At 40.9% G+C, this 27262-nt stretch overlaps 1 protein-coding gene across 1 annotated transcript in view; it reads left to right on the top strand.

Moving 5' to 3' along the window:
* The window catches only part of fat4 (FAT atypical cadherin 4), a 112893-nt gene that overhangs the window by 31722 nt on the left and 53909 nt on the right, over nt 1–27262 (top strand). The window contains exon 2 of the mRNA XM_032528589.1: nt 21190–21321. Within this exon, the coding sequence (XP_032384480.1) occupies nt 21190–21321 (132 nt within the window). The remainder of the gene's footprint in view (nt 1–21189; nt 21322–27262) is intronic.

The following is a 27262-nucleotide window of genomic DNA, read 5'->3' as shown; positions in this document are numbered from 1 at the left end:
ACGCCGTGGAGTCTGCTGAGTCCTCCACGGCCTGCTCTCACCTCACTACTTTGTCCTGGTCTGATTTTGTCCTCGTCTTTCGTTCTGTCTTTTCTAAGCATTCTTAATTATTCACTTCTTCATGTTATCTCTTTCTATTCTGTTTCCTTTCTCCTGCTTTCTCTTCCTTTTGCACGTTTTTTTCTTTTGCATTTTAATATTTCTTTCTTTTTTCCCCTTTTTATTTTGTGCTACTGCCTTCCCTACCACTTTTTTACCATTGCAATCTCTCTCTATTTTTTCACTCTGTCGTCTCTCTCACTGCCTCTTTCTCGTTCTCAATTTACCATTCTTTTTCCACTTTCTCTCTTGTTTTCCTGAGAAGGAGCAGAACCAGATAATGAGGCGAGGAAAGGTCCCGGCCCATTAGCCTCCGATGAAGGAGAGCAGCCGACTTGTATGACTCTCTTTCACGCTGTGGTCAAATCACTCACTGGTAAATATATTGATATACTGACTCATGCAGCCACATATACAAGAGCAGTGAATTCAATATTGATTGCATTTGAGGTTGCAGCCTCTTTTGCTTCTCTTTATGCCCTGTTCACTTATTACCAGTTATTCTGTGGTGCATGCTGTAGGTGTTTATAACATTAGACTATTTCACATCGTTCTCTCATTACTGAGGTTTAATTGATTACGTGGCAAGAAACCACATTTACTCAGATTTTTAGTAAATGCCACTAAATAGCTTCTTCGGAAGGGAATAAAACATTATGTGTGCAACTGTGCTGTCTGAGTGACAACAGCAACAAGGAAGAAAAGGAAGGAAGACGGGGCTTTAAATAAAAATACATTAATACTTAACAATACATGAATATTGACAATACCACATTATTCTCGTCAGTGTCTTAGTGTACAAACTGGAGACTGGGGAACACATTCAGTAACATGTTAAAACCATTTTAAATTCACTACTAACTAGAGTCTTTATTAATTGTATCTAATAGGCCTCCACGGTATATTGATTCTTTTTTCCGTCATTGTGATATCAACTGGCGCCTTAAACACATTGGGAAAGGCTGCGACACACCATGAGAGAAACTCAGAGATGTTTTGTGTTAGTTGAAAGAAAATATGCAATAGAAAAATTCCACTTTAAAATGTAACTGCCATTCTGTTTTTAGTGGTGCCTTTTGTATTCAATTCAATGTTCAATAAAATAGCGTTGGAAATGATATCTTTTCATTTGTTCCAAATTCAGTAAGCAATTAGTTGTATTTTAGCATACTGAATATTGAAAGCAGCAGAACTGAGTACACTTTAATATCCGTTTATTTATTGCAAGTAATATCTTTATCGCAATATTTAACAACGCGCTTTGCATATTTTCCTCATATCGTGCAGCCCCAGTATCAAAACTGACCTGAATTGTAAAAAACAGCACAGACAAAACGAGCTCAGACGTACTGTATAGACACGTCCACAGTTAACTCACAAACAACCATGGTCACTCACACATCAAGCCATGCAGACAACAGCGGTCCGAGAACAGGCCGCGACTTGTGTCCAGCAGCACAGTCACTCATATCCCCCCGAGAGTCAGCATTTACTACAAAACAAATAACAGGAAGCTGTGCTGGCTGCGCTGAGAGAATTCCAACAATCCCCACCGTTGTGTTTGGTTCCTTCTGCTGACTTAACTTTACGACCCGCTTCAGCCTTGTGTCGCCTTGGTCAGGTCTGGCCTGAAGTGGTTTGACACGAATCATTGCCACTGGGCATTTTTTTCCATCACATTATGACTCAAGAATGTTTGTTTGTACAGTTCTTTTGCCATATTTAGAAGCTAAGACCAAAGGAGGAATCGGAAGGGGTATTGAAGGGGGTCAGTTTACACATGGCCATGAGTTCCTAATGCAAAATCACCAGACCAAGCCAAGCTCAATAGATTTGAGATCGAGCGTTGTTCTGGGGAGTCTGCTTTGTATTTTCTCTGCATAAGAGGCGTGACCAACGGCCATGGTTCAAATGATTCTGTACGCTTTTGGATAGTCCTTCAACCAATCAGACCAACGATCTGGTTGACGTAGAAGCAACAGCGTCATCATGTTAAACCCGCCAGGTAGATAAGCCAGTTTGGGATTGGTTCCCGTTAAATAACCGATTTGATTTCGCAGGGCAAAATCCAATCACCGGCAGAGTTAGCAGGTTTTACCCAGTCTGAATGCAAAAGGCTATGGAATAAAAAATAAAACATATATATGCTCTGGATTTTTGCAAGGTTATATATTTTATAACGTTTTAGCCTCAGCTAATCTTAGTCATTTTTTTCTTCTTCTACGTGCTCTTTATTCCTATTGCAGAAGTACTGTGGAGTTTGGAAACTCTTGGTTCCATCTCAGATCTTCCTTACTTGGGTTTTTTTCCATGTTGAGTTCTTCCATGTCATTAGTAAAAGTAGTCTGCTGAAAGCTTTTTGTCCTTTGAAGCATCTTGTTCTGAAATGGAGAAAGACTGTCACATTTCTCTTGACTAAATTACCCTTGACATCAAGGTAAACGGATGAGTTAACAGCTTCTTTTTTTTCTCCATTTTAGACCTTCAGCTGTTTGATAATTAAGCCAGCTGTTAGTGTCCAAACTTGCCATGAATTTCAAATAATACTTTCTTAAAAATCACGTGTGGAATTGGAACATTGCACCTTTTATTCTCTGCTGTTAATCTTCACACCTATAACTTATATGAGCATATAGCATCCAGTGGTGAGTAGCATCGGTCAGGTAATAAATCCCACATACTGGTTGTAAAGATGATTTACAGACACAATGGCCACAGTCAATTACAGTTTAAACGAAGTCTGGCTCAGCTATGTTTATCTTCTAAATCTGGATGCTTGAGAACATTTGATTAGTGTCAATAGTGGTTTAATTATCCCATTTGTTTTTATGTCACAGGTTATGGGCAGCGTGCTGCGCAGCATAAATACACTAGTGTTACACTTGGGGAATGCGTGGAAAATGATCAAGATGTATACCCTTAAACTTGACATCTCCATACTCGGCAAATAGATCTTGTTCGTGCTGGGAGAGAAATTCTCTTTTTTTTTTTTTTACTCTCTATTCATGCTGCTTTATATTTACTCTTAACAAAAAGCAGGCCTGTTTTGACCATTTTAACCATAATAAAGCAGCATGGATTTGGAAGCCCTGATACTCAAGCATGAACCAACTTTGGACAATGTCATCAAGATAGAAATGAACAGCCATGGCCAAGCGAAGGCGTAGAGGTTTGGAAAACTGATTACAGCCCTTCGATTTCTAGCCCACACTTGACCAAAGAATCAACATATTTACTGTAAAACATTTCAGGAATAGATGAGAAGAGAACCCAAACAACAACAAAAAAGAAAGAAAGAGGAGAGTGTTTAACAGAAAATAGCATCACTCTTTTCACTTGCCAACTCCAGGGCGTTTGCCAATAACAACATTGAGGGGAGCCTGTTGCAAAGAGAAGTGCACTCCTTTTTGGGTGGATTACATTTACAATCTTTGTTGAACTCCACCCAAGAAAAAGTAGTAAAAAAAGATCACTGTCACTCTCTTGGAAGCCATGGCAGCACAATGCAAACACTATCTTATTTCTCTCAGTATCTCCTAAAATCAGACTAAACCACATTTAGGGTAAAGGTTTTATCATCTGTGCATTAACTATACCCTGCTCTCAGTTTGATTTATTGAGGATAAATGGCATCTGTAATCTGTGTTTGTTTTCATACGTGTGCATGTTGGCGTGTGAGTGTAGGTGAGATAATGCAGAATACGTCAGCCAGCGCTTAGATTAGTTTCAGACCATGTTGACTGATTCACTTCTGGGTTATCTTAATTCTGTACGATAAGGTGGACAGTTCTCAGACTCCCATACTCTCACTATTTCACCGTAGTCACTGTCTTGGATCCTGCCTGTAGTGTGAATATGAATTAACTTCATTTATGTGGAATTGGTGTGCAGATAATTGGGCTCCCAAGTGTTGTGGCCACACACATAGTACCATGACACATTCAGTGACGGGACTTCTCCAAAGCGAGCCTGAATGCACACAAAGTCCACAGTATTCATCGGGCTGACATTACTTTGCCTTGCATACGTTACAATGGCCTCAAATAGCTCATAGTCAAGGCTTCAGCCAGTGATCTATTCTCCAAAGTCAAATGACAAAACTGCAATACCACTCATTTTCTTAAGCCCTAGCCAAACTATAATGAACATCTGCAAAAATTACACGTCTTAATAAGATTTTCCAAACGGCTCTCCATAGTTTGTGTGACGTCACTCAGGCCCTTTCCCTTGCCTTTTTTGCCCCAAAATTCACATTGTGCGCTCATAGACTTTCCCCGGATCCCATGCAGGCGTCCCCACTAACAGTGACAGACACCATTCATTAGTGCGCTGTATTTGTCCATGCTGTACAGCCTTCTTTAAACAAAAGAGATGAAGCAAACACCCAGGAGTGTCTAATGGTCTCCCCAGCTGTTGATGCACTAATTTCAGAGGCCTCCGAGCGCTGCGTATCTTTCTTTGAGGCCATGATGGATCTCTGAGAACAGTTGCAGATGAGATGTCACACGCAGAGTCGGGGTTAGCGCAGAGTGACTAGTATATATCACTCCCTGTTTTTGATAAATAGTTTCCTTTCCCAAACACAGCTGCCTAGTCAAATTTGGTCCTTTTTTCCCCCTTATCCCTCCACTGCCCCAAGAAAAACGAAGATATTGTGAATAAATGATAGAGTCCAGTCCCACCTGAAATTACTCAAGGGTGTATGGAGAAGTGCTGTACGGATAAAGTGTGGGATGCATTATCTATGTCCACCTCTGGAACACTGTTGGACCATCCTCAGCTGTAAATTATCAAGCACTGGTCTCATCTGTTGACATGCCGTAAAGCAAATTATTTAAGAAAGAAATGTAAAAAAAGAAGGGATTGGTCCTCTGAATAAATAATTTTGCAAATGGTTATAACTTTTAGTTTAAGACTTAAGCTGATTGTGTTTGTGGTATGGACCAGCACCACAAAGTACCATCTCAACTGAACTACAATAGTACAAAACTATAAACTTACATTTCAAGGTCTGGGTTTGTCTCTCTACATTACGTTAACACATATACTTGCTCTACATACTTCACATTCTGTGGTTATTACTGCATACCAGATGGGGGGGCAACTAGGAAAAGAATTAAAGCACAGCACTTGATGCCATTTGTCATTGTTCACGGGATTAATCCAAAGCACCTCACAGCGCCACGGGACATTTATAAACCTGGCAGTGTGCATGATCAAGCCTATCCGCTGAACTACAATGGATCCCACTGATTCAAATTGACACATTTAGGCAGTAAACCAAGTTTAATAATTAATAACACAAACATTAAAATTATCCTTGATCAGTCCTAATTTATCAGTTTTTGTCAAACTACTATTTCCAAGGTCAAGCATGAACTTTCATGCTAAGGCCAAGTTTATGTGGATGTATCACATTCTATTTATTACTGTTTTACCCATTGTAAGTGAAAGATGTCCCACTGCCAGTGTCTCAGTTGGTCTTCCATCATTGAAATGAAAATACTGATCAGGGGTTGGAGACTGGGACCATTTTGAGTATTCAGCAAATGGGAAGTCTCCTTCAAAAATAAGCAGGCAAACTAGTTATCATTAATTCATAATTAATGGGAAACACTTCTTTTTAGGTGCTCCTTTTCGGCAGTCATTATTGATAATGTAGTTGTGTGCCTCAATGACCGAATGCTGGTGTATTTAATAGACATCAATGATGATGATGAAGTAAAACTCTCCATACATTTTTTTTATGTGTTGACAAACACTGTACATTGATAAACACTCAGTGCCCCTATAGATGCATACAACTAGTGTGTTAGAAAGGCTAGAACTGATTATAAACGCTAAATAGAGGGACCTAAAGTAAAGTGATAACAATTATTGATCTACACCGTCAACCCAGTTTGTGAGTTGGTTTTGTTTTTTGAAGCCGATTCTTCCCCTTTGAGTGTATAAGCTGTATTAATGCATTCACTTTTTTATACTTTCACACATTTTACTGGTATTCATTGAGCACTGTGTGAGCCCAAAGAAATGTCCCGCTGTTGCATTGATATGGTGAACAGAATTGACTTAATCTTGCAATTTTCTCTGAGAATGGGACTGTCACCAAGCGACACAGAACTATTTACAAATTTTGCCCGTCAACGCAGCGTTCATAAAGATATGTCGTTGGTCTGGTTATTCCTTTAATGACAGAAAATAAGAGGGATGGTGAAAGATGATGAAAGGCAGATAAGGTCAGGATGTGTGTGTTTGTGGGGAGTGTACCGAGTGAGAAAGTGTGTTTGCCTATGTGCAAAAGATAACCTCATCTGTGTATGCTATCAAATTGCCATCCGTCTGCTTTGACCCCTTTACAACTCTTGTTAAAATTCCACTCATGGATCAGTCCAGTCACACATTTCTCATACTGATCTCTTCCTGATTTGGATCCTTAGTTTAGCGGAACACAAACAAACAAGGCAGTCATTGGTGTAAGATTGTGTCAAAATCTTCTCACGGCGCGACAAAACCCCTCCAGTCCATTCGGTGTTTGTTTCAAGTGAGCATGTTTGGCTTTCTAGTAATGAGCCCGATCTTTAAAGGTGCCCAGCAGGCCCGGGAGTGCTTCTGACAATTCCATTCCCCGTCTGGCTGACCTTAATCTGGATTAGTCGATTTTCTTTCCTTGGATTAACAGCTTGTTGTTCAATTAAACTTCACGCAGCCCAATGAGTTTGAATCATGGAATTACACAATGCCGCATGGAGCTTGGAGCAAAACAGAAAAAACGCTCTAAGTTCAGTTAGACAGCCGCTGCTGTCCGGCCAAACAATGTAGGCTGGAGAGATTTTTTTGGCCTACCGAGTCTTAGGGCTACCGTGCTATGCAAAGGCATTCCTAGACAATGTGGAGACACAGAGAGCCGGTAGTGAAAGAGTTAGAGAGACTGAAAGGCATTTTGAAGTCTTAACTATGAAAACATTCCTCAGAAGTATACATTTTTCCTTGAGTTAAAGCTTTATGGATAAAGACAAAGAACCTTTTTACACTGGATATGTAATGTTAGACCAAAGCCCTGTGAAAAGGCCAAGTGGAGACAGGAGAGCTAGCAGTATTTTTAGCTTGTTAAGCTAGCTGTATAACCGTCCAGTGTTCAAACAAGCCAGTTTAGCCTACAGCTGTCAAGAAGGTACTTGGTTAGCTTTTATTCCAAAATCCTCAATACTACTTTGGCTATAAATGAGTTACAAAATGCCTTTATATTCCATTTCCTTTTGATTACTGTTCTGTTATCAAGTTGCCAGTTAGCTAGTTGCGGTGGAGAAAATGGTTCTTTAACTTCACAGTGTAGTTTTAGGGGTTCCTTTTTTTCGCTAATACATAAAAATAACATTAAATGTGGAGTGAAGAAACAGGAAACAACTCAAAAAGTTCCTCCTCATCAACTCTTTTACTATCTTAGAAAAACTGACCGTTTAGCTAACCCAAGGACTAATTGTTAATGCAATCAGGGCAGCTCTGAAAAAAACAATGCTCGTAAGACTAAAAACCAGAAAGACCACAGTTCTCCAGACAGGCTGGAAAAACATGGGGAGAAGAACTTGAATGAGAAACACTTCCTTAATAAATAACATGTAGGTGCCCTTGAGAAAGGCACTTACCCACTCATTCAAGCCGCAACTGCTCAAACGGAGGGTCTCGTTGCCAACAGCGTGGCTGTGCTTGCACTGAGCAGCAGGTGTGAATGTGTGTAACTGTGTGAACGTGAAGCAGACTACTTGGATGTCTGCTCAGCAAAACACTTCCCTGGGTAGAAAGATGAGAATTCAATGGTTCACTGACGAACCGAGCTTCATGTCAGATGGAAGTTATATCACCGTAATAGAAAATAAACTTCTCGCTGTGTGACAGTCTGGCGTGCTATATTTCACAGAACGGAGATATACAGTAGCATTTATTTTAAGAACATCTCATTATTTGTCTTAACTCTTGAGCTATTGTTTAAACAGTTAGGAATAAACAGTGATGCCCCAGAGCTGGATTTACTTGAAATCTGAGCTACATGTCAAATGAAAGAGGAGCGCTGGCGTGCAGTGGAAAAATAGAAACAGGAATTAAGACCCACAGAGAGAGAGACATGAGGGATGTTCATGTGAGGGTAGTGACTAGCTTGGAGAAAGACTTTAGTTTGACAGACAGTGGATATTGAAGGCTGGTATTGCTGATACTAGCAGACGTGTTTTCATTATCATGCTCTATTTAGGGATCCATCTAGAGTTTAATTGTTTTCATGCATTGTATTACTTCCTTAATGTGATGTAGTTCCTGTTTAGACAGGATGTACAAGCAGGACATAATACAATGAGGGATCAATCTAACGAATAAACAAGTCAGTGTGATCCAATGCTGGAAAGTGGGATTTTTTTTAAAGGACGTGGCATTGTTGGTCATCGGGTCGGACACTTTGGTCCAAGCATTTGATGGAGTGGAGACATTCTTCCCCTGAGTCCCCAGGGTATAAATCTTAATGGTTTTGGTCATCCAACATTTTATTTGTGGCTTTGTTTGAAAAGGATATCCGTCATATCAGCTTGTATCAGCCCAACATTTCGGAACAAAACCAGCAGGACAGCTGAGACAAGGACTCAAAGAGAGTGTGGAGGTGGGGGATTCACTAGAAAAAAAGGGGAGGATAAGAGGAGGGGAAGAGTATGTAGAGAAAAGAAGCAGAGCGGAGAGACAAGAGGCCCAATTGACTTTAGGGCCTCACTTGTCTCTTTCTGGTCTCTCAATTGCTGCCCTCATTCCCCTTTTCCACTCTCTCACACCCCCTTCTCTTTTTGTCCCGCAATGCCAAGTGGTTGGTTTTGTCCATGCATACCGGGCCTGGCGGTGGGGTGAGGTGAGGAGGGGGTGGGGGACAAGTGGAGGTGGAGGTGGTGACTGTTCCTGTCGGTGACTAGATCATATGTAACACTGTAAGCCTTTTTACCCCAGCGCAGCCCTACTTCAATCCTCTTCTCTGAACTGACTGACAGCGGCCAGACGTCCTCCAGCTCAGACATTAGAAGCTTTTGTTTTCCCTCCTGCCCTGGATGACGTGTAACCGGCAAACAAACGTTTTGATTTTTTTACATAGCGTCCATACCTGGTGTATGGTAGTGATACTGGCACAGTTTGTGGTCATACGCATGTTTTCCCTGAATCAACAAAAAGTCATGAAACTGGTGCTGTGGGCAAATATTGTTTTCATTACAAGGACTCATCGTTGACATCCTGTTAAACGGTCCCATACACTGACAGATAAATGAAAGCAGATCTGATTGTATAACATTGTACATCCTTAGGTTGAGATCTTGCCCCTTTGCATGTTGTCCTACAAGAAATGTGTGTATTTGTCTTATCCAAAGCTGTTCAGTCTAAACATATCTCATGAAGCGCATTGGTTCCGAACCCAATCCGCCTTTTCCTGGATGCATTGTTTAAAATGTTGTGTAAATGTTGAATTAATATGCCACTTGTCAGAGTTCTGTTTGTGTGTTTGCCTGGGTGTGGAGTGAGTTTGGGATATACTGTATATCTTGTGTTTCATCCCCACATTGCTTTCCACAGATATTGATAAGGACTTTAGATGTCTTTTTTTTTTTTTTGCTTTTGTTGCTAGACTAAACAATTTCCTCGCTAGTAAACACCAACTTTGTCAGACTTTGGTGTTCATCGTTTTAAGAAGCCCTTTGTTTGAGTGATTGCTGATTGCTGGTTTCACTTCCAAAGTCAGGACAGCATTGCGCTTTTGTTGTCTGAGTATTTCTTTCTGTCAAACTCCCAAATGCCCACAAGTCTTATTGTCTGGGCCGCCTGTCTCTTTCTTTTTTCGGGTAAAGTTATGGATTTATTTAAACTAGAAGTGATTAAAAATGAAGTAGAAGTTGTCCCTTCTTCTGCTTTTCTTTTACTGATCCACAAAATACATGTCTGGGCTACAAGAGAGGTCAATAACAAATGACAAAGTTGTGCTGAACTGGGGTTTTGACCCCAGAGTAACCAAGGGCTCCCACAATGCAACTGCTCAGAGGAATAAATCATCACCTTCTGACCTCGCGCGCTGACCCTCTAAACCCTGGAGAAAACCTAAAGGTGTTATGGATGATAGTAGAGACCGAGAGAGAGGAGGAGGGGAGTATGAGAAAAAAACTCTTCCTCTCTCATGGGGCGTCTATCGAGCCTTTTTGAGTCGACAATTAATAGTCTCTGTAGGTTTCCTGAATGGGGAATTGAGACGAATTGTCTCTTGGCTATTCAACTGCGTTCAAGCGTGCCGCCAGACAAAAAGAAAAAAAGAAAAGAAAAAAGAGATGGCTGTGAAGGAGCATTACCCATAAGGCTGTTTTTGATACATTTCCTTTTTGTTTTGCAGGCACAGGCCCTATGGGAAGACCCCCATACACTTGTTTCTGCTCCCTCTGACACTCACTCTCACACACCAACCCAGTGAAGTGACCATTTCGAAAGCCAATAATCTGCCAAAACTGAGCCACTTTAAAATAGTGACCTTTCAACAGCTCTTCTTATTATGAGCCATTTAGCCTGGTGAGGGAAAACAGATCATATTGAGGCTGACATTTGTTTTTTCGGGCTTGACGTTTGAAGGCAGAAATTATATTCACTCATTTCAGTAGCCACAGAACGACATGCCATACGTCAGTCGCTTTTGCTTTACAGACAGCGAGGCATTGATGAAACCGTCGGGCCGTAAATCATGACGAGAGTGCCTCATATTATGTGGAACTCTAAAGTAATGGGCTCTCGCTCCATGGAGAACTTTTGGGATCGCATCCGTAAAATGCAAAAGGATGAAGCTGGAATTGCTGTGAACAGTGGGAGATAATGAAATGTGCAGGCAACATGGGAATGCCATTGAAGCTTATTTTAATCCGCTAATGATGTCTTAGAGCCCCAGAATTCGTCCTTGGCCACAGGATTTCTTCCCATGCTAATTTGTCTTGGGAGGCTGAAGTGCATACAAATGGCTTGTTAATTAAGATGGATGGTAGTTCTTAAAAGCCTATCTTCATGATAATAAGCGAGAGCTAAACATGTGGAGCCTTGTAAGACCTCCTTGTTGTACGGATGTGCGTGTGGAGGTATGTGTGCGGTATGACAGGGGGAAGGGTGGTCTTACAATTACACATGTATGAATGAGCATGTCATGGGTTCCGTGTGATTGGTGCACAGTTTGCATTTTCATCCATTTGTATCTTAGGGTGAGAAAGAGAAAAGAGAAGAAGGGCTATCTCAGGGCCCTCCAGTCTGTTTCCATGAATGGCCTCAGCAGGGGGAAACTGTCCCTCATTGTCAAGTCATTTGGCAGAAGGCTTTTTAACGCCACCTCATGTTAAATTCATCAACATTTCTTCGACATTTTTTTCCTTTCTTTTGCCCCTCAAAATGTCTTCAGATCAGGATTTCTTGCCAAGCTGATTCCTGCTGAGGCATAAATTGCCGAGGCAGATGTGTTGGGGGCCAAAAAGAGCAATAGCTTTCATGACGATGAAGCAAAAAAAAAAAGAGAAGGACGTTTGGAACAGGAATAACCGGGTTGACTATTTATAAGAGCTTGATTAGGCGAGCCACTGTATGCAAAATATAGGACTGCATTCATCAGTTTGGCCGCTAGGGGCAGAATAAATCAGATGCAGGCTGAGGTTGCCCCCATGAAATTGTTATGTTGACTTCTCTCTTCTCGCTCTGTATGTAACAGATATGAGAGTGGTATCTATTGTATCTAACTCTCAGTAAATGATCAAGCATATCTGCCAAAATGGCAAACTATGACGTCAAGTGCATTCAGAATTGCCCATCATCAAAAGGCAACAAACTGCAGATGTAAAATCTAAAATTGTATGTTCCAAGTTAGCCTGATCAGCAGGAGCTTTGGGTGGAAGTCTGCTTCCTTCTGGGGAACAGGTCATCACTCCTTGTTCCCACACACATACACCCTACCCACCCCCACCATGTTTCTCCTCCCAACATTAATGTTTGCAGGGGGTTTTCACATAAACAGGGGCTACTGGGGGTGCCTGGAGCTTTTCCCACAACAATCCCACTCCTGTTTTGGATTAAAGCTGCTTTCACCTCCCTTCATATATACACGCATACACACATGCACTTGCATTCCTTACTTGCTGTCCTCCGCTCCTCCACTCATGCTTGTTTAAAAAAGTAAATAGTAGTTGAGTATCATCTTTTTTCAATTCGCACCTCAGCACTTTTTTTTTGTTCACATAGAACTCTGCCAGCCAGTGATGATGTGTTCAGTTCAACTTCAGTTCAACTTCAGTTCAACAGTTAAATATAAAACTGAACTTTATGATCTGGATGAAAACTGGCATTCTTTAGTAACTTGCAGAGCATTCTTACTTAAAGGTCCAATGGCATGAAGATTTCACTTTATGAGGTTTTTTAACATTAATGAGTTCCCCCCAACCTGCCTATGGTCCCCCAGTGGCTAGAAATGGTGATAGGTGTAAACCAAGTCCTGGGAATCATGCTCTGCCTTTGAGAAAATGAAAGCTCAGATGGACCAATCTGGAATCTTGCTCCTTATGAGGTCATAAGGGGCAAGTTTTCAAAAGCTACACACAAAACACATTTAAAACCTGAATCCCTGTCAGCAACTAGCAAGTAGACAGGAAAAAGTCTGGGAACAACATTTCCTCTGATGGTTTCTGAACTCCCAACCATAATGGAAACCAGATATAATGAATTAATAATCAAATCAGTGCCAAACATCATTACAGTAGGCTTATTATTTAACTTAGATTTCTAGGTTAAGGAATTAGCTTACTGCAGGGGAGAGATGTCATCGCATACATGACTTGTTAAAAATAAGGATGAATCCAGACTGAGAGGCTTCGCTAATGCATCTTTCATCCCCCCAACTCCTGTAAATCTCATGCATTTATCATTGGTTGACAGCAACTATGAAATAGATGCCATATTAGTCTTTTAAAGGCTCTCGCAACTCTTCCAGAAGTCTTGGAAAGAAACACTAGCTTTAGCGGAAGATGCCTGAAATCCCTTAGATCTAGCCTTTATCTGTTAAAATTCCACTGATGCAAAGCCTGAGAGTACATATTGGGCCATTTGAAGCAATCTCCCCGTTATATATATATGTGTATATATATACGTATATGACGGGGAGATTTGTGATGGCTTCAGACAAATCACATCAAATTTGCATCAAAGTATACAATAATGTTATTTTTTTTGGCTTGAAGAAATACCAAGATTGCTTATTTAAGTACATATATAACGCATTGGGAAAAGTACTCCACTACAAATATGATCCAACATTGAAATACATCTACTTCCCCTCAGTGTGTTAAATATTGATGTATTAACCACTAGGCTAGTGGTCCAGGTGGCGCTAAGTCTGACTACTTCATTATACTCTTGGAAAGTTTAAACTGTAGCAATGTGTTATATTGCAGCTGTCGGATGAAAGCTTAAGCTTGTATCTCCAATTTTGGGGATTTTCCTACCTTTCATATCAGTTGAAGGATTACACGCTTCTCTACATGCTGGAAAACATCCTCTTACAGTATCTCTGGTCCTTTGTAAAAATGTGTTGTCATCAAGTTTGATACAAGGCAGCTCTTGAAAAGATATTGCTATCTGAAAACTGCAAATGAGCTTATCTTATGTCAAATGCAAAAGTTTTTTTTTAGAAAAGTAAGTGGTAAACACAGCCATCAAAAGTAGGAAACAAATACAAAAGTATAACATTTTGCTTTGAAATGTAGAGGAGCAACAGTGTATAGCAATCAAATGTGTAGATTTTTAGTACCAGAAATGGTTTATGTGTGTTTTTTAATCTACTTGGAGTGTTTTTATGAGCAATTACAAAGTGTTGTGTTTCTCAGTTTTTCTCCTTACCATGGTCTGCATGGTTTGAATGCCGTAATTGGAGGTAATTGTGGAGAGAGCGCAGTGATAAGGCTGTAGACTTACGCAGAATCAGTGGCACCAACATGGATGCGGACAGACGACTGACTCCAGTCATGGTCTCCTTCCATTTTTTAAAGAAGTCCTTAAAAAATACAGATAACTGATAAAAAAAAAGAAAAAAAACATTTCTTTCCTTACATCTTCAAAGCATACTTTTCACAAATAGGCTAATTATTTTGTTTTTTATCTTTCATCTCACAAGGAGAAAATGCTTGTTTTGATGTTCTTCTAACCTCCTAATCCAGGGATACAGAACACGCAGCATTTAATAGGCTATGGTAATTTCAGTGATGGCTTTGAATTGTGCTCCGGCTTCAAGGAGAGCTAAATCTTGTCTTGCCTCCCATTAGCTCTACTCTGATCTTGCACACGGTCTAATTAAACTTTCCATCTAACTCTCTCAGGTAGGAACGAGGGGGAAAGAGTTACGGCTGTTTATAGTGAAGAAGAAGCCCAGTTCGCACTGCTCATGGCCGGATACGGGACCATAATAAATGGCAATCCATCAGGATTTGTTTCCACTCTCCTGTGTGCAGAGATGTCGGCAAACCCAGATCCTCTGTGAATCAATAGACTGGTCCAGATGACCTGGTGGGTTACTCGTTCTGTTGGATCATATGTCTCACCCGAAATGCTCAGAGGGAATCTTTCTTGGCAAGGGTTTGCAGGGGGCTTGAAGGGGCCTGCTGTAGACAAACAATCTTTTAACAGTTGGTGAAGTGGTCCGCCGAGAGGACAGTGATCCCCTTTATTAAAACCACTTGTCCAACATTGTCTCTCCTCTCTCTCCCCTTGTTGGTTATATAAGGCCAAGGTGCTTTGTGATGGTTTGCAGGCTGCCCTGTTTTGTTTTGTCTGTCTCTTTCTCTTACTCACTTGAGCTCTTGTTTTTTTTCTTTCCATGGGACTGCTGAAGATTTTGAGGGAACTTGAGGGGGGATATGATCGTATCCTGACTTCTCTCCTGCAAAGTGCGTTGAGGTTTGGCTGACGTCCAGCTTTGTCTGCTTTTTCCCGGGCACAGTCCCATCTCCAGCGCGCTCAGATTCCAGTTTCCAGAGCGCGCTTGCACTTTGCAGAGCCCGAGGACTGTGGTTAGAAGATGAATGACTTTGCAGGCATTTGTTTGACAGATCGAGTCCGTTGCGATTGTACACGTGTTAAAAGAAACCGTACGGTTTGACCTTGTCTTAATTCTCTTATGTTGTTAAAAGACAGAGCTGAGGTGGCACTTTTACCAGTGTCCTTGACCCACAGAACCTATACCTTCTTTAACTTCCCATAAATCTGGAGGCAAGAGTTTGTGACATTCTTTGTAAACAGTTGAAACAACCACAAGGAGAGGTAGAGAAGGAAGTGAAGATGAAGTGAAATAATGATGGTCTTTGTCTGGATATCTCCAGAGTTGCAGGGAATTATTTACGTTGAATGTGGCATTTTATCATACACTTTACAAGTCCTCTTACAAAGCAGAGCATTCATCAGATGTGCTTCTCTCATGCCATACGGTTTTCAGCTTAAGCGACGCAAACCCAGACCTAGGCCTGGGCTTTTTCTACGTCAGTCGTTAATCCATTTTCAAAGTTCAGAGAATGACAGATTCCTCGATGCAGTAGGGTGGCTCTTAAATAGAGCAGGAACTTTGGGGAAAGTATGATGTCCCAATGTGCAGGGAGTTGGTTAGAATCCTCTTGGAGTTAAATACTTTGTTAAAGCAGTTGTGGGAAGTATGCAACGTTCTTACTGACGTGCTTGGGAGTGGTTCTTCAAAGGTTTCACAGTCAGCGGTTGGAAGGGATATTTAACCTCTCCGTCTGCATATGAGAAGGCCCAGAGATTACATTAATGCTCCTTTGCAAATGCTCTAATTGGAGAAGCACTCCAATTAGAGCATTTGTATTTTTTTGCTTCTGTTGGAGTACTCTGCTAACCAGTACAAGTTGAACCAACCTACGACTCGGTCACAGTCCTCCCATTACACAAGGCCCCAGCTGATGTAACCTTAGATATCCATCATGTCATTGTAAACAATGTATATACTATACCTTAGATCGGACTAGATTTGGTTATTTATTTATCATACGTCGTGGAATCAGCACAAAGACTGTCTTTTATTCTGCCATTTAGCTGTTTATACTACGCCAAAGCCTGACCAATATCTTTTAACAGCACATGATTCTGGCCCTGACTCCATGATGAAGTGTTATATTTGGAATTGCTTTGTGATCCCAGTTGTTTTTTTTGACAAACTACGTCCAACTCGGGCTCATGTGCACATCAGTGAAAAATGGATGATGCAAAGTGGAATTGTTCAATCTCAGAGGCCAAGTATAACGAGTGCTGGAAGTCGGTGCTTCCCCCAACCCTTGACCCAGACTCGTCAACAGCATATAAGGAGACATTAAAAAATGTTGAAATGATTATTTCCTGCAGGAGGCGCACCCTTCTCCAATTTTTATGATCAGATGAGCTCAACATTTACAGGCCAACTGTTGCATCAGTTGCACTAGAGTTCACTTTTTTTCTGTTTTGGAAGAAATATAGGCTATGTGCTAATGATGGGTATTTCAACCTTTTTCACTCAGACATTCAGGGTGTTCAATGGTGCAAGCAAGCACTGTATTACTCATCTGTAATACAAGCCATTCTTCACCTAATTAATCAGACCCTCTACTGGTTATTGGAAATAACAGAGTAGGTAACTGACAAAATATGTGCAGGCTACATGGGATTGTGCTCAAATAATGGATTGTTTGCTCCTGCAGTGACTTCTCCCCCTGTGTGTGTGTTTGTCTGCAGAGGTCTTGGCATAACATCAAGAATGAGACGTTTTAAGGTGGAAACATATAAAAACCTGTGCTTCTTCCACTTTTTATATGTGGGGAAAAATGGCAATGGTTGTTTGCTCCCGGGGACGCAGGTGATGCTTTTACCTTCAGCTGTAACCAGAACTGTTTCTTCTCACTTTGGAAATTACAGTGTGGTGGGATGGAAGAAGTATTTTTGGTGTATTCTGTTACTCTTGAGGTAAATGTCTGTACTTTGATGTCTGCTGTGCTTCCACAAGCAAGTCCTTTTAAAGATGGTTAGATGTGGGCTGTCAGTAATACAAAATGTGAATGGATGATGTAACAACACTTTGATACTTTCTAATGGTTAGTTCACCCAAATGACAAAAACATACACAGTAATTTCTCAAAAAGCCCTAGCCACACAGAAGGTTTTGGTGTTTTGTGCCAATACTCTTTTAAAACTTCTGCCTCTATCCCAGTACATTAGAGGTTAATGGAATTTCATTCCAGTGCTCCTCATAGCAACAAAAAAACAAACGCAGTACATTTTCCTTCCAGAATAAATGTTTTGGTTACTCTTTGGTCATAATCCACAGATTGCTCCCTGAACAGCTTTCACATGGACAATCTCTTTGGTTGGAAGGTTCAGTGAGGTCAGTGTATTATTCAAAATAATTGGGACATTTTTACTGGAAAGACAGGTTGCTGTTGAATTTTTCAGGTGTATTTTTCCCTGTTTTGAGCACATTAAAAATCCATTCTTCCCTTTTGTATTGGGGTCAGCACAGAAATGCCAGGTATCTCAAAACCTCGGCACATAAAAATAAAGCTATGTACATGGCTCAATTCTACTAGAGGTTAGTGGAAAAATGTGTATTTCTGTAATATGGATAAACGGAGCCTTTAAATTTAAACTCTATGAGTGATAGAGGAGACTATATTACATAAAATAATCTCAGACATTTAAATTATCCCACCTGTCAGTTCTGCATATATAATAAAAGCTCTGGGAATTTTGTGAAAAGATTAATTTATCACTCAACCTCACTTTAGGTCTCATAATAGACAGGGCTCAGGAACCACTTGACGCGTGAATCATTCATACCTCCCCATAAATAATAAAACCCTGGCAGCCATTTAGCAGCACCTGCAATTTGAAACAGTAGTTCGTGAAATACAATCTTTTACCTTGTAAACTAATGTGTTTCACCTGCCTCGGCCAGGCCGTCTGGGTCCACTGCAGCCAGGTAGAGGGAACAAAACCTCTCTTCCTGCTTCTCTCATCCTCCCCCCCTCCCCTCTTGACCTTGCTTCCTTTTCCTCCAATGAATTTTTCCCCAAAGCTCTGGGATATATTCCTGTCCCGTGGGAGCTTGGGTAATGCAAACTGGAAGCGTGAGGCATAATTATTTCTCAAAACTGCACTTCTACCCTAATTAGTTCACTCCTCAGAAGTGGGCCTTGCATTATTTACACATCAAGGGGACACACAGGGCGGGAGATAAATATTCATTGTTTGTTGACTTTGTCCCGGTCCCTCGGCTCAGGCGCAAGTTGAGTCGAGAGCCGCTGCCATTGTGGCTTGTTTATACGACTTTTGCATAGCTGGTGCCCAGTACATAATCTGTCTTGTTCTTCTGTAATTATCTCCACTCATGCAGACACCAACTCAGAGTCGGTTCAATAAGTGGACAACATCAACTCATCCTGGCACAAGCAGATTGGATGAATGGGTGTTCATTGATGAGATTTGCAGACTGTCCTGCTGCAGTCAGTGTCATAGCTGTAAACCGCAAGAAGCATGTTTTATTCAGCCAGACTCAGACACCACTTTTAGCTATGTCTCCCTAAATCTTTTTATTCTGGGTCATCTTTAATGAATTGAGATTTTTCCAAAATGAGACTGTGGCAGCTGTTACGAAGAGTTTCCTGCTACTGTTGGTTGCGAAGCACAGTTGTGTGACGTGAAGTCTAGTTTTTCCTGTCAATAGCTTTGTATGAATAGGCTGCTGCATCTGACACACACACACACACACACACACACACACACACACACACACACACACACACACACACACACACACACACAAACACACATACACACACACCTTTGTGGTTGTATGGCCTTGAGGCCTATTGTCTGCTCTATAAATGCCTGCTGGGAAACTGTTATTGCCTCAAAAGCTGCACCCATTTTGGACTTTTGTCCACAACTGTTCTATTCCCATTTCCTATTTCATCTCATCTGTGTGTGTGTGTGTGTTTCAGTGGGTTGTGAAAGAGAGGTTGGGGCATCTTGTGATCCGTGGCACAAGAATTACCATAATCACTGTCAACATTAATGGAGATCCTATCACTGGAGAATTTAAACCCGTCTTTTCCATATTTATAGAGTCAATAAACAGAGGATGTGCAGCAAAATGTCTGCTATGATTCAAAAGCGAGCCGTGTTTACTGGCTTTGAAATGCATATTTGGGTTAGTGGATGAGGCGGAGGGGATCGCAGTTTAGGTTGTGGGATATGAGTGAAAATGCAAAATTGCCACACCACACACAGAACGTCTGACACCATAAATGTCTCACTCTCACTGTCTCCTGGGGTTCCACTTACCCTCAGACATTTGCATTGCTGAGCTTGTGTAACTGCTTCTCTGTCCTGCTCTAGGTGGCTAGGTGTCCACATACTTTGGTCTTGGTGTATGTTAACAGCAAACCAGGATGGTGATGAAAGGTTCTCCAAGTGTGGTGAAAGAACCATTGGGGATCCTTAAGTGGCCTCACAGGGTCTTTTTTGTAAAACGAGAAAAAGTTAAATGTCATTTTGAATTACTTGAAATCACATAATTTATGTAAACAACTGATCTAATCATTGGTTTCACTCCTGCCACTGCTTCGTCTGTAATATGTTTAGGTTATCAGAACAAGTCTCACTGTATGGGACAAGGTTTATGCACATCTGGGGTGGGGGGGGGGGCTGTGGTCCACAGTAATGTGTGTTTATTTAGGTTTTTTAGACATGAAAGTTAAAATCCCTGAGCTGCAGTTAGTTTGCTCTACAGTTACACTCACTGTAAGTCTCTATGGGAAAAAAAGAGCCTCAAGTCAATTTGTAGATTGTACAATTTCCACAAGCTCCAGTGACAGTGGGGTGGGAGTTCTACCCACAATGCAGTTCTCTAGATATGTTAGTTTATGTTGCTTAGTTCAGTAGGTTGGTACAGTACATCACTAATAATGTCAACAAACAAGTGTTCTTGCTTCTTCTTTGACTTTCTTCTAAAATGACCTAGTTTAATAAAGTAATCTGTAATTAAATAAGTTTAGACATGTGATTTTAAAGGCAGCTTAACCACTGTAAATCACATGAATTCAATTGAGTTGAGACAGAGATGGCAGGGACTGCTACTCCGCTAAGGGCTAGTTCCTTACTTTTTAGTTTTTCTAATGTTACTTTTCCATTGTAATTACATTTAGCTACTGCCTGATTCATTTGGTTGGAGCATCAAAAATGTGGAAGCAGGTAGGACGAAGTGGGTAAATTAGATTTTGCCAAGGCTATCTCACCAGCTCATGGATGTATAATCACCAGCTAATCGCGGACACAGGCTCAAATAAATTATGTTACAGTTAGCATTGCTGCTACTGTGCTAAGCTAGGCCAGGTAGTAGGACTCATTTATCTGGGATTACTTTTTTTTCCTCTCCATTATAATTACATTTAGTCACTGTTTTTTATGTGGTGTAACAAACTTAATTACCAAGGTGTTGGAGAATCAACATTGATTATTTAATTACAAGTAAATCTCACAAGCTAGCTGTAACTAGCCATAGGCTAACCGTTCTGTTTGGGTTTGACCTCTCTTGTAAATTTGACATGCTGTTTTCCCAAAAAAAATTCAAATGTTGTAATATCTTTACATAGCAAAACAGATGTTAAAGGTTTCTGGTCTTAATGCAATGATGACCGGAATATGTAATTGCTGGGTTTGGCTTTGAAGGGCAGACTTGTTCTACTATTAAATCTAAATAGCCTACAGGATATTTGGAAAAACAATAATTCAGTCTGCTTAGTTTTTGACCTTTCAAGTCAATATACCACACTTCATCATTTCACAGCTTTTCCTCTCCAGTCTCTCTGGAGTCAGAGAATAACTTTCCCCTTCTTGTGCAGCTTCTTCATCATCTGAAATCCAAGAAGATGAACGCGGGGTTTTTTTTCTTCTTTTTTTTGCGGTAATCCTAACAGCTGTAGCTAGCGGAATTTGGCAAATCTTTAACAGAAACTTTGGTGTTTCTTCTTCTTGCAGGTAGAGATCACGCTGCAGGACGTCAATGACAACCCGCCTATTTTCCCTAATGATATTCTTGATGTGACCATTGAGGAGAACGTTGGCGATGGCTTCAAGATAATGCAGCTAACAGCCACGGATGCAGACAAGGTAATGGCTCCCCCAGTTTCTCTTCTGCCTGACAATGTTTTTGTACTTTTTTGTGCCCCTTCTCCACTCCACTGCTTTAAAAATAGATATCCTGGGAGTAATTTGAATTGAAAATATGCTGTAATTTTTTGTTCCTAAAGTGTAGAAACCACTATAGATTCAAGTGAGATTTTGAGGCCAATGCAGCTGTCAATAATGAAATGAAGCTAAGTCAACATTAAGTATCTTTACGTTGGACCATTTTCATCGCAAAAAAGCAGAAAAGCCATTAAAACTATAGTAAGACCATGGTAGTTAATATATGTGCGTATGAGCAATAGATAGAACAATCATAAGTTGTCCATTGGGGGTATTTCATAAAGAAGGGGAGGCAGGAGGAATTTTAGAGGTGATAGTTATTAAATGGATAGTCTCACATTGCCAGACCTTCCTCCACAGCGCTGGTTCTGGCTAGTCCACACAGCAGTCCTGGATGGGAGAGAAATGTGTTCTGGTTTATTGTCAATTGTCTTGGGCAGTGTGAAGCCCCAGACACAATGCCGGTGCCTCTGCAAAACAGCTTCAGGACAGAACTTGTTTTGGTGAAACATTTGTACACAAAAATTGTTTCAGTCGTGCAAAAGAAAAGTCTGATTGGACAGATAGTCCAGCTAGATGTCTGTATTTACCCTGCAGAGATTTAAGGAGCAGTTAACCATAGTGCTCAGAAATCAACGGGAGTATAGAATTCCAACACAAAGAAAGCAGAAGCTGATGGACACCCAGTCTAAAAAGAGGGACATCCGGCGGAAACAGCGGCACTTATACAATCCCAGAAGTGGAACGTCGTCAATGCAGCTTATTAGCGGGACAACAAAATATGGTGATAACAAGACAGATTGTACTTCCGTCACCCACACACAGCAGCACAAACACATAGACCACTTTGAATCTCCACATACACAGAATTTTCCTCTCTGTCTCATGTGTTGACGTTATCTGAGACGCGTTGAGGCCACTGGTGTCACAGAGACTGTAGGGGAACGGCCTGTCGCTCTGATAGTCCCTCTGTGGCCCCCATAGTTCACATTACATCACCAAGATCACTCTCAATTAGTTAAAAGCTCCATCTTTAGCTGCTTTAGGCAGGATATGGACATTAAATCCTGCAGTGGGCGAAACATAGGCCCTGCCGGCATCTCCAAGGTCTGCGGTCCCCCACCCAAGCCAAAGGACACAGTTGAAGTGAATGGAAAAAGTCAGGCCAGATAGATTAAAAGGAGAGAATATGGACTCAAATTTAATGCTAACTCATGAGGCCACACATCTTTTATTGCACAGCTGTTGCCTCACCCCCTTCTCTTCGCTCCAATTTGAGAAAAGTCATACAAAATTTCACCTTTGGCCATTCCTTTTTGTCAGAATACTATATTGGCTGTAAATCTCAAACCTGGAGGCAGGTCAGTCTTTTCAATAGGGGGATTTTAAGGACTTTATTTGATTATTTTCTTTTTTTAGCGCCAAAGTCACAGCTTTGATCTTGTAAGCATATGGAAATGAAATCAAACTGTGCAGTTGTTCACTTTTTCCTCACATCTCAGGATTAGCCCGAGCCGTAAGGTGAAACTTTAGGCTTTAAGTAAATTGGAGATATTTAAGCATTCATTTTTGCATACAGACATGTGCAAATAAGTCTTCCCATATGATCAATTAAAAAAACTTTCATTCAAGAGAAGCCACATTTTGCTTCAAGGCAGGGATTCAAATGAAAAGGAAAACATAGAGACACTGGGAGACAATGTAGAGAAGCCTTTTTTGGGGTATTACAGATTCTAGAGATGTTTACTCCAAACTTTGTTGCAGCCATGAATAGGTTGCTTAAATAAAAGCCTGTGCTTAATTCCAGCTCTCACTTGGAGCCAGATATGAGGCCAGCCAAGTCTTTGCCCACATCCTTACGCAGGAAACTTAAGTTACGCGTACGGAACGCATTGGAGCCCTTGTTGAGAAAGCCACATGTGTGAGCCAGTGCAGAGTAGCCAAGAGTGCAAACTGTTGGCCAGCTGACATGCTGAATTCAGACATCGTAATGATCCCATCCAATTTAACAGTGCTACATGTGGGATTCATGTGTGAGGGTATTAAAATGCTGTTTCTACGCATCCGTTTTTCGCTACACCCAATTCCACCCCAAAAAGAAGGAAGAGGTTGCAGTAGGGTTGAAATAAAATCAATATAGAACTTAGCTCTTTTTTTCTAATTGCAGGCTTGGCCTCTCTGAAAAGGTTTCTCACTTCATTTTAACGAAAAATGCTGCCTTTTGTGTTTTTGGAAAGACTGTGAATGTTTTATAGAATTCTGACCTTATGTGGAAAATATGTTACAGGTAAAAAACATAACAATGGCTGTTTTAGGAGAGGTCTCTGAAAGTAAGCATAGCCTTAGAAATGAACAGTAATGTGTTCCAGAGGCTTACACATCCACCGCAAGTATATTTCTAGACACTTTTTGCAGTTCTGAATGTGTTGAAAACAGATGTACAAAGCAGGAGTGCAGCTGGTTGGTCCATCTTTACCTTTTAAAGGGCTTTATGTCTGAGCTCTCAGTGACAACATGTTGCTTGTTTTTCATGAGTCTGTATTATGATTGGCTAGCGTGCTCGTTGCTGTTCCATACAGGAAGCTCACTGTCCCTGCTGGCGCTGTCTGGCTTCGCACCTCTCACTTCTCATAGAAACAGCTTGCTCCCAAAAACCACTCATCTGCAAAATGAGTGTCCTTCTGCCTCCCCCCCCCCCCCCCCCCCCCCCCCCCCCCCCCCGAAAGTGTATGAACGTGTTTACAATCTTAACTACAAGTTTAGTAAAGCAAGAGAGAGGGATTAGTGCATTACACATGAGAGTGTAGATATGTTTATGTGTATAAATGCACGCCTGTGTTCATAATTTGTATAGGTATGTGAGTGTTGGACTGTGGCCTAGATGGACCCCGTGCTCGGCCTCTCCCACTGCCCTTCCTCTGCCTTTGAACCCTATCAGAAAATTAATTGGTGAACCGCGGGTGTTGGGTTCCGGACTGCAGCCCAGGTGGCTGATGGGATTGCCAGATCTGGAGCTACTGATTGATGACAGCAGGGTCCTTAAATGATTGGAGCCTCGCTCCGTTCTCCTCGTATCCCTCGTTTATTTTTTTACTGGGCCTGGATCGCTGACCAGGTCTCTGGTAATGTAATGAGAGACAGGGTCAAGAAGACGGAGGTTTTATCCGTCATATAACAGACCACGGGAAAGAGATAAGAGTAAGTCATGAACTTGGCCTTACGATATTGACTCTGTCTAAATTTTTTGGCAAACAACGACATTGTCTGGACTTTTTGGAGCATTAACATTTATGCACCAAGTCTTATGCACAAAAGGGAAAGAAAACATGTCATTTGTCTTTGTGACAGACAAGATATTTTCATTCTGTCTCTTCAATTACCAAACTTTGTAAAATAATGAAATATTTACTCCTTAAATACTTGTTCTTTTAACTTGTTATCACTTTTTATCTAGCAGTGTGCTCCAGTGTTACTTATTGCTTAGAAATTAGACTGTATGCCATTTCATACAGTGTGGTTATTTTCAAAAAGAACAATTTTGGGAAAAACAGTCAACTCCCAGCAGTTTACAACAAAACCATAAAAAGAAGCAAAGTATTGTCTGTCATTTTCATCGGAAGCCTTTAACACAGGGAGTCACTAGCCTCAGAGAGGCAAATGTGCTAAGCAGCAACAAGCAACGCAACATCAGAGTGTTGTCAATAGTATGACTTTATGCTAATGCTTAAAAATAGCAGCACGTATGTTCTCATAGCAAAGTGTTCATTTGTTCAAGGAGGGTTGAATATTGCTTAGCAAATGCATACGTGAATCTACAGATTAAGTGAGAAGTGAGACACAGAGTGCTAACGTTACCCTTCGACATTACTGCATGCACACCGTTGATGTAAAATATAGCTTGTTATGTGAGCACCACTGTCCACCCAGGCAGTAAATGTGTCGACATGCAGATAGAGCAACCGCTTAATGCAACGCCTCTCTATATAAGCCTTTCCATTGTCCCGCCAGGATCAAAAAGAACCACACAAACATCAGACATAGCTGAAAGAGTCTCTTTTAGCTTAGCTCTTAACCGGCTGTAACCAGAGCTTCATCTCACTGAATAGCTGTAGCTTTTTGATGTTGCTTTTTTCTTTTTGGCAGAAGACACCCAGTGATACAGTTGTCTGATCTCTTATTGTCCCCGGCACAAATATAAATGTCAGGCTCCGTCGTCAGGCTCATTCAGTTGTCATATTACATTCAGTCCACCTCTTCTATTCCAAAAACTCTTGCTATAGCTATCACATGCGTCATGGCGCTTGTACTTGTCCAAGGTAACAGAGGATGTATTAGTTGCATTTACAGAGGAACACTATAGCCCCCAAAAGTTCAAAGACTGTGATGGAGTCTCTCTAGAACATTGCCATTCAGCTTCTGCTTCTTTTTCTCAGTCTATTGTGACCTGTCCTTTTCATGATAAGCCATACGAATGATTCGTTTGGTTATGGATTATGTGATTTGATATGTGTAAAAGTAGTTTGTGTTTTTGACAGATGTTGGAGGTTAAAGTGGCCTAGGTGTTTTGAGTTGCTACACTGCTAAAATCATATAATTTTTTGTAACGCTTTTCTTGAAGTATCTACATAAGAGTGACATGACACTGTCTTGAACACATGACGCTGTCATGACACAGTCATGACATATGAACCCTAACCACAACCCTAACCATAATTTATGGATGACACTTACTTAAAGAAGCGTTATGTCATGAACATTTTTGACTTGTGTATAATGTTAATGACATGTTCATAACCGCGTCACGTCACTCTCTAAAGTGTAACGTTTTTTTGTTTTGTTTTCAAAACTACCAAAGAAATCAAACTATTTTAGTGGCATAACCTTAACCCCCGCCCCAAACAAGTCCAATTTTGTGAAAATCTTGTTGAAACATGAACCTTTTTCATTATTCTTGTGCAGCAAATCACCTTAAACTGTCTTCATTCAAGACACTGACACTTTCAATTTCGTCAAATACTGCACTGAGATATGTGACAAGACTTTTAGGACTTGATAATTGACAAATGATTTGGTAAGATGGAGATTCATTATATTTCTAATGACATTGATAAAGTTTCTTCTTTTGTTAACGCAGGGCGCTTGTGCAGGGCGTTTTCTTTATAATCAAAGACATGCATGAAGTTTGGAATTTGTCTCACGTTTGTGCAGGTCCGCTGGGTATAATAACTCTACATCCGTTTTCTCCATCTTCTGTTGATATCTCTGTCTTGATTTGCGATCTATAGCGTGGTCTCTTTGAAACCACAAGCCTCTCCTTTATGGATGGTCCACACGAAGAAAGGTTTCATTCATTCTAGACAAGTAGGTAGTTTGATGCGGAGACGTGACACGCTAACGTGTGGTAAAGTGATTTCCTACCGGATAGAGTTGCTTTGATACTTGTAATCACGATGCTCTACCCCTCCTCTGGGTTCAGCAAAGTGCCTCTAACTCAGTGGCCCCTGTTTCGCTCTGAACCCTGAGAAAGAGTTGGAACAATGCTCCAGAAAATGTAGCCAGCAAATATTGACTTCAAATTTGGTTTTTGGTTTGTTGCTTGCGATAAGCTTAAATTCTTTTGAAACAATGACAATGTAAACACGCATGTTGATTCCACAATTTTGCTTAAGTTTATGGTTTTGTGCCATAAACATGCAGATTTAATCATGCAAATTCTGTTAGGTCAGGTTACTAAATACGCTACCGGTCAAAAGTATTGGGTCACTTAGAAATTCCTATGGACTCCATTATAGACAGGATACCAGCTGAGATCAGTTGCATTGCTTTTTCAACCAGGGTAGCAGTTTTCAGATTACAGTATGTG

This window comes from Etheostoma spectabile, chromosome 10, assembly GCF_008692095.1.
Source record: "Etheostoma spectabile isolate EspeVRDwgs_2016 chromosome 10, UIUC_Espe_1.0, whole genome shotgun sequence".
Taxonomy (NCBI): domain Eukaryota; kingdom Metazoa; phylum Chordata; class Actinopteri; order Perciformes; family Percidae; genus Etheostoma; species Etheostoma spectabile.
The sequence above is the reverse complement of the archived record's forward strand: the minus strand, read 5'-3'. Positions and strand labels throughout refer to the sequence as shown.